The 11,520-nt window shown below is 42.7% G+C and overlaps 1 protein-coding gene across 4 annotated transcripts; it reads left to right on the forward strand.

Annotated features, from left to right (window-relative positions):
- Positions 1–941: 941 nt before the first annotated feature.
- On the forward strand, positions 942–10,688 carry sppl2 (signal peptide peptidase-like 2). 4 transcript variants are annotated; one of them, XM_084546674.1, is made up of 16 exons: positions 942–1,028; positions 2,364–2,480; positions 2,831–3,013; positions 3,111–3,200; positions 3,401–3,540; positions 4,360–4,502; positions 4,979–5,075; positions 5,277–5,393; positions 5,718–5,799; positions 5,881–5,955; positions 6,029–6,091; positions 6,170–6,269; positions 6,385–6,462; positions 7,552–7,712; positions 7,932–7,972; positions 8,424–8,484. In XM_084546674.1, the coding sequence occupies exons 1-16, from the start codon at positions 981–983 to the stop codon at positions 8,431–8,433; spliced, it is 1,545 nt and encodes a 514-aa protein (XP_084402800.1). In that variant the 5' UTR covers positions 942–980; the 3' UTR covers positions 8,434–8,484. The 4 variants fall into 4 exon arrangements, 3 of the variants coding, with proteins under 3 accessions (XP_084402800.1, XP_084402798.1, XP_084402799.1); XR_014699128.1 differs by lacking the exon at positions 7,932–7,972 and having other exon boundaries at positions 7,552–7,821; positions 8,424–8,554; XM_084546672.1 differs by lacking the exon at positions 7,932–7,972 and having other exon boundaries at positions 8,424–10,688.
- The last annotated feature ends 832 nt before the right edge of the window (positions 10,689–11,520 follow it).

Raw genomic sequence — 11,520 nt, forward strand, 5'->3', positions numbered from 1 at the left:
CTAGACCACCAGGGACTACGCGAAGACAGACGCATTGTCTTCGACTTGCTATGGTAAGACATAATACACAAGATGAAGTTTGTTTTGGTATCAGTTTCATTTACACTAAACCTGAACATACTTTATATTTTTATATTAAAGAGAAAAAAAAGGAAAATACAAGATAAGATAAGCTTAAGCGAGGGCAATTTAGATGTTACAGTGACAGGGCAAATGCTGCAAAGTACAAGATAGTTGAAAAATACTAATTCAGTTTAAATTATAATACAAAACAGAGAAAATAGTTGCAGTTGTTGTACTAAAATCTAAAATTAAAGGTAAAGCCTGAAACTAAATATGAAAGAAAGTAACAAATGAAAAATAAAATAAAATAAATCATAGTAATAAATTCATGCTAGCATTCCTATGGTTTATTTGGATTTCTATGTATTTAATTTATTGCTGAATTGTTGGTACTGAATTGTTGGTACAAATGATCATATTAGCATATGAACAAACATATGAACATATGAACAAATGTACAAGAAATAGAGAAGGAAGAATATAAATTATATATACAGGGTAAGGTGTAAGGTGCAGTAGTGTCCATTAACATTAATAACATTGAGTTATCTGTCACAGACAGGTGAAAACCGCATACAAGTCACATTAACAAGTTTATACACTATTAAACCTTTTTAAACCTTTTTCTGTGAACTGCTTCTGTTATAGACTGTATATAAAATATAACATTGTTAACTGTTAACACTGAGTTTCCACAGATTACCAATTTTACTTTTTGTTTTTGACAGACTTTCGCTTTAACCAATCAAACAAGGGTGTTTTTCCACTCGTGACAATAACAACCAATCAGAAAGCTCCCGTACCAAAAGCAGGCGTGGCCTACTGGAACAGCTGGTGGGGGCTCAGGTCGAGGGGCTCGAGCCGAACGGTTGGTTGGTTGGTTGGTTGATGGGGGAAACAACAACAAGCTAAGCATCATGAGGGTCCCTGAAACACTGATTTGGGCCGCTTTTCTCATCCACAAGGTGAGAGAGACCGCGTCTGTTTCTTAAAAAACTGTTTATCCGTGCGTTTTCCTAACATAGAACCGCGTCGCTGACAGATACAGCTCGTTTTTTCCCCCTTAGCCGTATTCGCGGAGAGTATTAGCTTGGATGCTATGACGGTTAGCTTGCGGAGGAAATCACCCTGGCACCTGGAAATCGGAACATCGCTCACCTTTTGATGTAACATTAATGAAGATGGATTTTGCTGCTGAATCACTGCATCGCTGAGGCAAAGCTTATGACTTACTAGATTTAATGCGCGTTAGCAGACATTGAATCCGGTAATGATAGCTTACCACGCTCACTGCGCTAGTGTCGTAAATATATGGAAACGCGTCCGAAATGTGAGACTGGAATAGGAAAATATGTCACGGCTGATTATTCATCTGTACTTTCGCCCTCTGAGTCACACTACATCTAATATTTAACTTGTAATCGTTCTTTTTTGGTCTTCATGTTGCCAGAAATTGACATTTTAAAGATTTTTTTTAAAGGTTTTTGGGATATTAATTACCCTAAGCAATGTTTTAATAGTACACATCGTACTTATAAGTAAGCATACACTCATCTGACACTTTTATTATGTCAAATACAACCGCACTGCAGCAGATCTCTCACAAATCTCACATTATCTGGGATTCTCCTGATAATCTTAAAAGGCCTTTAAAAGTCTTTAATTTAATTTTCTTCAGCCAGATATATAGCTCATAATGTTAGTGATCAAATGTTTTTTTGTATTTGATTTGTGTGTAGAAAGTGGGTCAGGAGGCCAATCCGTCCTTTCTTTCTGTGGAGCTTCACAGTCTGGTTGTAGCTTGGGAGATTTGTCTCAAAAGTAAAATAAATCCGTCAGGCCACGGCGTTGATGATTGATGAATTAAAATTAAAAGTACAGTAGTGAAAACAAATTAACTCAAACTGTGCTAAAATCTCAGTTCATGACAGTTTTAATGTTCAGTTCATGTTGGACCAATGTCAGAAAGGTGGTAATTCAATTATACGTATCGTTTTGGAGGATGTAATATGAGGTGTATTGAATTAAACACTAGTGTCCCTATTATTTAATGTAGCCCACTCACTAAAATTAATACCATAAGCTTCATAAAGCTAACATTTAGTGAAGGATTGTTACATTTGAATGATTTTGTTTTCACATAATGAAGTTACCAGGTCATTATTCTGTTTTTTTTTTCACCTGTCCGCAAGACTTTCTTCATTTTAACAGTATAACTTCAGCAACAGCTTGTGCTCGCTGCTGGACGTGTTGGTGGAGCCCGTGGCGTACTGATGTGTGGACTGGTTTTGTGTCGACAGGTGGTGGGAGAATACGGCATGGCCCACTTCAGTGACAAGGGCAAGAGCAAAGGAAAGGACTACTGCATATTCTTCAACTCGCAGTGGGCACGTTTACCTCAGGACCTCAACAAGGCGGTAAGTCGCCAGCGGAGCAACGAGAGGTGGAACCGAGTTAGCTTAGCACACTGCAATCGTCGCGTCTACGCAGAACAATGACCTCAGCTGTTATTGTGAATGATTGAGAAAATTATTTCCTAAAAGCCTCACATAGGATGCTGAAATTTGATCTCCCGTTTTAAGCACCACTTGCTTTCTAATTCAGTTCTTTTTGACTGATATCAGAGTGTAATGACTCTCTTAAGAGGAAATAAATTAAAGGTCATTAGAGGCGCAATGAGTCAACTCATTTCCACGGAATTAGGAAGCGTTTCTTTTGTCTGTAAATAATAATAATAATTAATGTTGCAAACCTTTTTGTCTCGTAGTCACGCCTCCAGATCTATGACTTGACTACATCGGTCCTGTGCTCGCCCTCTGAGGTCCCAGAAGGAGGCTTCCCAAATTACATCCCCATGGTGATGAGGGGCAACTGCACTTTCTATGAAAAGGTCCGTCTGGCCCAGATTAACGGGGCCAAGGGCCTGCTTATCGTCAGCAAGGACAGACTGGTAAGACTGGCGATCGCTGTGTATCAGGGTCAAACTCATTTTGGTCCATTACAGAAGGTAAATGTGTGATTTTATGTATTTATTTATTTATTTACAGACACCACCAGCAGGAAACGGGACTCAGTATGAGGAGATTGACATCCCCGTGGCCCTGCTCAGCTACTCTGATATGCTGGACATAAGCAAGGTGAGGGTGATTTTACCGTCTTACACATAAATTCCAAGCGTTTATCTTGTAGGGGACAAGCAAAAATAACAAAATAGATCATTTCCAGAAGGAAAGTTTGTATCATGGAAGTTTACAGGGTCATTTTGAACATTTTTTCCAGTGTACTCAGCCTCAGTAACCCAAACCGTATCTAATCCCGTTTCTAACTTTCCTAACAGACGTTTGGTAAAGGACGACTGGTCGCCATGTACGCACCCAACGAGCCAGTGTTGGACTACAACATGGTGATCATCTTCTTAATGGCCGTGGGAACGGTGGCCATTGGAGGCTACTGGGCCGGCAGCAGAGACAGCAAGAAGTGAGTGGACGCTGTGGCTAAACCCATGGTACTGAATTCTCGGTTATGCTGCGGTATGTACAAAACCAAAGGGTAAACTCCCATTTATATTTCCAGACTGGCATACTCAACCTTTCTGTGTTTAAAATAAGTATCATTCAGACGGACGACAGCTGCATTCACAAAAAAGCTTCTCTTTTCTTCTACATTTAATCACAACAAGACACAGCATTTCCTGTGCGTGCCCCGCTTGTAGGCCTAACTGCTAAATTTAAATCAAACCTAATATATCAAGGGAGTCATCGCTGGAAACAATTAGTCAGTTTTCTTGGCCATGAACGGGTGCGTGATCGCACGGAGTCTTTTCAAACCAAGAAGTCTTCATTGTGCCGCTGCATCTCCACTAAAGGGCAGCGATGTTTTACTTGAGGCCGCACAAGTGACTCACCGGCTCAGGCCAATCAGAGACCTTCCTTCTGATGGAGTTGCCAAGGTGACCGAGGGCACAGTCAGATGGGGTCTCTGTGACGCACGGGACCACAGGCAAAAAAAAAAACATTTCGGAATATTAAGTGTGTGTGTTTTGAACTCGGGATGGAAGTGAATGCCAGGCGGGCCAACCGAACGACGGTAAATATTGACTGTGGATGGGAGCACGGTCATCTGGGACGCTTTGGCAGATTACCAAACGTCGGAAAGAAGTTTACAGTTAAGGAAGTGACACTCAAGGCCGGAGAGGCCAATCAAACAACCGTGCATAAAGATACCGACAGTTTAAGAGTTACGTAATCGTCCTCGGGTCACTCGGCCTCTCTGAATCTTCCGTTTCTCCTGCTGCAGGCGCTACATGAAGCACAAGCGGGACGACGGCGCGGAGAAGCAAGACGAGGAGACGGTGGACGTCACCCCCATCATGATCTGTGTGTTCGTGGTCATGTGCTGCAACATGCTGGTGCTACTCTACTTTTTCTACGACCACCTGGGTACGACACAAAAAACACGCTCACATCTGTTCACACAAAAAAAATACAACCGCTAAACCTGAGAGATGCTTTAGAGCTTTTACGTTTACGCGACCACCAGTAGATTAACGCTGGTTTCAGTTCAGCCTGCCCGGTTTTTATGGCTGCGTGTGCTCGGGGGTTGCTAACCTCTCAGAGCATTTAATTTTTCCTCTCGCGCTGCGGTCTGAAATCACTTTGTGGCATTTACTCCATATCCGGGCTGTGCTGAAAATGACCGACAGCGATTTTCCTCAAGTGACTTGTCATTTTAGCTCAAGGTCCTCTTGTTGCAGTTGCATTTTTTTTTGGTCCTTTCATCTTTCATATCTTGCAGGCTTCTTTGTTTTCCTGTGATCAGGATATACACATTTTACTAGTCTGTCATTGTTTTGGTGGCATTCGCCCTGGAGTAATATGTGTTAATGTCCTCCTGCTGCTTTCTCCTCACCGTTTAGCCCTTTGGGTCATCGGGATCTTCTGCTTGGCGTCCTCCGTCGGCCTCTACAGCTGTCTGTGGCCTTTCGTCAGGAGGCTTCCTTTCTGCAAGTGCAGGTGAGACTGTTTACATCATCTGATACTTTTCTTTATAAAATCTGTCGGTCCAAACGAATGAAGATGTCACCTTGCTCCGTGAGAAGTTAAACAGGCTGTTTTCTTGTTTATTGCCAAATAATTAATCGGGGGTTGATGCTGCTTTAAAAATGTTTCCACGAGAGGAAACTGTGTCACGTTGAACCAACTTTTTTGCGACAGGATCCCAGAGAACAACCTCCCGTACCTGCACAAGAGGCCCCAGATCCGCATGCTGCTGCTGTCGGCCCTCTGCATCAGCGTCAGCGTCATCTGGGTGGTGTTTCGCAACGAAGACCAGTGAGTGTCAAATTAAATCTTGCAGAGACGCACACACACACACAGATTAAAGTCATACGTGAAGGGTGAAAGTGTTGTTAAGTTCCCAAAATGACACACCAGAGATCTGTCTCTTTACACTCAAGTATTAAAATGATGATTGTTTCAGAGTGTGCTGCCACACCCAAGAGTTTAGGTCTGGAGCAAATCCACCGAGGGTGTCGATGGCTCCATGTGTTGCGTGGTGTAGTGTCGACACTGCCCTCTCTGTGTGCGATAAGACGTCGGAGGTTCAGGTTGTGTTCTTGCCGGCTGACTCACTCTCTCGTTACGTGTGTCCTCCAGGTGGGCGTGGGTGTTGCAGGACGCCCTGGGGATCGCCTTCTGTCTCTACATGCTCAAAACAGTCCGGCTGCCCACGTTTAAGGTTTGGTCGACACACTGACACATCTGAACCCCGGTGTTTGGTTGTGATTTACCGACTCATGGATTTTTGCGTCTCCTGCAGGCTTGCACTTTACTACTGACGGTCCTGTTTGTCTACGACGTTTTCTTCGTATTTATCACGCCTCTCTTCACAAAGGTACGCCAGGAACATTCTCGGTTGCGTTATTTAGTCGTCTGCTGTTGCTTATTTTACTCGTTACTCTCCTCAGAGTGGGGAAAGCATAATGGTGGAGGTAGCGGCTGGTCCCTCTGACTCCGCCACACATGAAAAGGTGAGTTTTTAAAATTTTCACACTTCCCTCCGTCTGATACTTCGTCCAACTCCAAATGACGTTTATCGTTTTCTGCAGCTACCCATGGTGCTTAAAGTACCACGTTTAAACTCCTCTCCTCTGGCACTTTGCGACCGTCCCTTCTCCCTCCTGGGCTTTGGAGATATCTTAGTACCAGGTAAGTAACGGATTAATCACACCACTCAAAAACTCCTTTACATAGATCTGAGTACAGTAGCTGTCTTTGTAGATTGATCTGAACGCCTCTTTGCTTTCCTCCCCCTCATCATCAGGTCTGCTGGTGGTGTACTGTCACAGATTTGACATTTTAACACAATCCCCCAGGATCTACTTTGTGGCCTGTACAATCGGTACGTACATGAGAGGGTTGTTACTGGTGAAATGTTGCTCTCATATCACGATGGGATCAATGTTACAGGTGGACGAGGGGAATAAAATCTTCACTGTGATCCTCTGTAATGTAACTTTGAATGTGGTCTGGACTCTAACAGACGTGAACTTTCTGTACGACTAGCCAGTCTTCTCGCATATGCTTATACACCGATCAGCCACAACATTAAAACCACTGACAGGAGAAGTAAATAACATTGACCATCTTGTGACAATTCAGTATTCTGCTGGAAAACGTTTGGACCTGGCATTCATTCATGTGGATGTTACGTAGACATGTAGCACCCACCTAGACCAGAACAGACCAGGCACCCCCACTCCATAGCAATGACACTCCTTGACGACAGCAGTCATCCCCAGCAGGATGCAGCCTGACACAGACACACACAAAAACAGGTTTAGGAACAACTCAAAAAAACATGAAGAACAGCGCAAGGTGTTGACCTGGCCTCTAAATTCACTAGATCCCAAACTGATCAAGTATCTGTGGGATGATCCACAGAGGCCCCTCTCCTCAACCCATAGGACCCAAAGGCCCCCACTAACAACATCCTGTTGCCAGACACCACAAGACACCCTCAGAAGACCCATGTCCATTCTCTGATGACTTACAACTGTTTTGGAGGCACAAGGGAGACCTACACAATATTAGGATATAATGTTATGCTTGATCTTTGTATATCATATAACACAACTACAAAGAAACCAAACTATCTCTTCAACATTAGGGCGTCATTTCTGACTTCCTCCCTTAACAAGAAGAAAAAATACATCAAATTCCTAGCATCAGTAAAATAGGAAGTACCAACGAGTAGGAACCCTCTGATTGGTGGTCAGCAGACCAATCTGAAGGCTACTAGCAAGAAAGAGGCCTTAGAAATCAAAGACATTGATCCATCTAGAGTTTAAAGTACTGTCTGTATCTCATCTGTAATGTTATATATATCCCTACCCCTTGTAGAATAATAAATCCAGTCCAAATGGAAGCCTTAGAGGTAAAACTTGACTCTGACTGCTCTGTCTCCCCTTGTCTCTCTCCCCCCCGTCAGCCTACGGCGTCGGCCTGCTCATCACCTTCGTGGCCCTGGCCGTGATGCAGATGGGCCAGCCGGCCTTGCTCTACCTGGTGCCTTGCACTCTGCTCACCAGCCTCACTGTAGCGCTGTGGCGCAGGGAGTTGCCCCAGTTCTGGACTGGAAGTGGATTTGTGGTGAATACCAGTTTGATATGACTGCCTACTGCGGACGAACAAAAAGACTTTTAAAAAAAACAAAAAAAAAGAGAGAAAAAATATCTAGTTTTTAATAGTAGAATTACAAGTTGAGTAACCCCTTTAAATAATTACATCCATTCCAACTGCCTCTTTCTGTTTTACTGTCCCCCCTTCACTTCATCGCTTCTCCTTTATTTTACTGTGGGTGTGCTCTAGTCTGCTGCTGAGGCCTCAGCTGTCTGTGAATGTCACTGCAGGTATTCTATCTGGGCTTTACACTCTACCATTAAAACATCTCACTTAAAGCTGCTTTTGTTGTCTTTTCCCTGCTGGAGCGTAGACTTTATTTCTGACTGATAGACTAGTGATGGGTAACTACAGCCTCACTGTTGGTGCTGACGGAGACGTAGATTATGTTATTTCTTTGAACAGCATGTCCTGTTTGCCTTGCTTTCTTTGGATACGTTGCCATTTTCATTATGTATATTAGGGACTTTTCTATTGCTACATACAGGAATACCTCTGGCAACAATATCACGACATAAAGCTCCTTTAATCGGGGTTTAATTGTTAAAGACAGAGGAATGACTGTATATTTTCGGTTCTTTTCGTCTTCTATTCAGCTCTTCTGTGTCCGTTTATCATCAAATATACTTCTCAGCCTCATCTCAGCCATTTCATACAGACTGTATTTTCTGTCCCCTGCAGCCTGCCATAGTCCTCGCACCAATCAACTGTACACAAGCGGCAGCGCCGCAGACAGAGGGGCCCTCGGCCACGCCGGAGCCGCAAGCCACAGAAGACGCCAATCAGAGCGAAGACTCGACCCTGCAGCCGCCTCAGGAAACGCCCCCGGAGGAGAACGACGAGGAAGAGAAGAACAAATCTAACTGAAACTACTTCTAGTACGGCTTTTTCCATTTCACTCCATGTTCTGTGTGTTCAGGTTGTTTTTTTTTTTTTATTTCTCAGTCAATTAACTTTTTAAGTACGGACGTTTTTATTTGCACTTGGTGCGAAAGGAAGAGCAGATCTGCGCTTTAAGGAGGGGAGGCGCAGGGATCGGACGCTCGATGCTGAAACTGACAAACGTACAAAGTATAAAAACTGCACAGCGGCCCCGACACCTTCTTCTGCTTCTAACACACTCTGCATAAAAGGGAATTAAAAAGCCTAAACTGGAAACTACTCAAGGTAGTAAAACTCTAAATATTTCTATAACACTAAGCTACAAAACCTGGGCCACTCCAACATGTGAGTGGTGAAGCTTTGCCGCTGGATCCTTTTATGTTATTGGACTTATATGGACGTATATTTTGTGGACTCGGAGGTACCAGTTAATGTTGCTCCTCAGATGGAGCATAAAAAAGAAGCACTAAAGAGAAATGATTTGCATCTAGCATCTAGTTTGATGATTGAATAACAGAAGATATTTCTGACTCCCAACATTTCAGTCGTTAAGATTTCAAGCTTTTCAGCATCACACATTCAAATTAACAGTACGTTTGAGTTTCTGAGCCGTTGTGTGGCATTTTCACTACTTTCTAATACTTAAAAAACTGAACGTTTTCAGATGATTGGCTGATTAATCACTAATGGACCCAGCTGAGATCTTATGCCCCTTCTTCCCGTTCAATTACTTTTGTTTTTTACAGTCCTGAGACCAAATAAAACAAAAGTACAAATGAAATACAACACTTTAACATCAGCTGTGACTTCTCTGACTAGCTTGTTAGCTCGAGCATTGAGCGTCGCAGAGATGAACCGAACAAATAAGCTTCTCTCGAATGCGTTTGTGGTGTGGCACTTGGGCCGTGGGTAAAGAAAAGTGATGGCGGTTGTTTTGTTTTCTCCACACACACAGCTGCCACATTTGTTGTTTGTAAAGCTAACCAATGAATTCATTTGAAACATACATGTTCACCGTTATTCCTAAAAAAAACTACAAATCATCTGAGCTGAAGAGTTTCACACCCTTTAAAATGTGGTGCTATCATGGTTGTTGACTGAGCCAAAGTGATCACATTTATTATTATTTTATTTCTATCTTTCCCATAAAGCATTCGTTTGTGTTTTTCCCCCTCATGTTTTTGGTGTATTTTTTAGTTTTGCATGCTATGATTTAGATTTTCGCCCTTCATGTAAAACTGTTGTATACTCCACGACTGAAACATAACAATGAGCTGCGCGACAGAAGGAGAAGAGACCAAAGACTTATCTAGAGAGGCGCACCGCGGAGGAAGAGAGATGAAAGACGAGTTGGAAAGATCAAGACCGGCTGTGAAGATCATCGAGGTACGACGCAGAGTACGTGTATAACCTATAGTGCAGACTTTGTATACATTATTGTTGACTGTTTTATTCCCCCTAGTAGTTAATCATATTGTCTTAAGGATTGGTTTTGGCCTTACCGCGTCCATGTCGACAGGTACAGTGGAATGTGTTGCTCTACGAAAACCACGAGTACTGTACTCAAAACGTGCTCGAACTGAGGACCGTGTGACCGGTTGTGTGACCGACGTTTTTATTTTGTACAAAGCATTTGCACAGCATTTTTGTAACTCACAGACCAACCAGCCGTTGGCGCTTGTATTTATGTGTTCATGTATAATCTATAAAAAAAAAAAAAAAAAAAAAAAAGGGTTTGAAGAAACGGCGAAGACCAAGGTGAACGATAATGTGTTCGGTATTTGTTCCGCTTTCGTTTTTTTGCAAGCCCATCTCTGACCCAGCAGTCACCCCACCCCACCCAAGTTTAGAAGAACTTCTGGTTCGTTTACGATGCAGTTGTTGAGCTTAAAAATAATCTGGGCAAAAGAGAGCATCTTAAATGTCTGAATGTGCGACCCTCGCTGGTTCAAAACGTACAGGAGGACATGAGATTATTCATTCACCGGTATGGTTTGTTGTCACCAAGTGGTTTTTAAAGCCTCTGTTGAGGAATGCATATAATAAATAAAACATTGTATTTGACATTTGTTGCTGTTTTTTTTGGATGTGGTCTGTGTTAGTACTTAGATATGCAGGACATCTGCAGTCTGAATGTGTCCTTTCACTGTGGCCCGCCAGCTGTGAAAAGTCCCTTTGCAGAGATGAACATCAGTCTGACAAAGAGCCTCTTGTCGCTTCAGCGCAGTCACTCAGAGCGGAGTATGGAGAGAGTTACTGTTTACTCATCTGATTGACTAACAGTGTTTGTTGGAGAGGCTGCAGCAGCACAACCCTCCAATTACCATCTGGAGCCGTGTTACAGATACATCTCTATCCAGTGACGCTTCCAGTTGTACCTAAATGGGTTTTGGAAGTCAGGTCAGAACAAGAATTAATATTTCTGACTGCGGTTTATAAGACAAACATCATCTTAAGAAGAACTACAACAGTTGCTGCAGTGCAGTAAGTCTGAAGTCCTCTTTGTGATCAATGATAGCTGCATGTATCGGTCTCTCAGAGCCCCTGACATCAAGTAGGCAGTGCTTCGGTGGATTATTTTTCTCAGCTAGTAATTGGTTTTGTCTATAAATGTCAAAAACAAGTCAAAAATACTAATTATGATCTCATATGATGTCATTATCGAGGAAGAAGAGCATCTCATTGTGACATTTCAGAGGACAGTCAATTGATTCCTACGATAATGCCTTTATAAGCCTTTCTCAACGGAAAACAGCACTTAAGGTCACAAACACCCAGTAGGATGTCAGTAATAAATATCAACCTAATTATACTATGAGAGCAGAGTGGTGATGTTCTGAAAGGATAGAAACACACTTCTTGAAGTCTGCCTGTACCTCTGCTAATGGCAATAAGT

Source organism: Chelon labrosus (assembly GCF_963514085.1).
Source record: "Chelon labrosus genome assembly, chromosome: 6".
Classification (NCBI taxonomy): domain Eukaryota; kingdom Metazoa; phylum Chordata; class Actinopteri; order Mugiliformes; family Mugilidae; genus Chelon; species Chelon labrosus.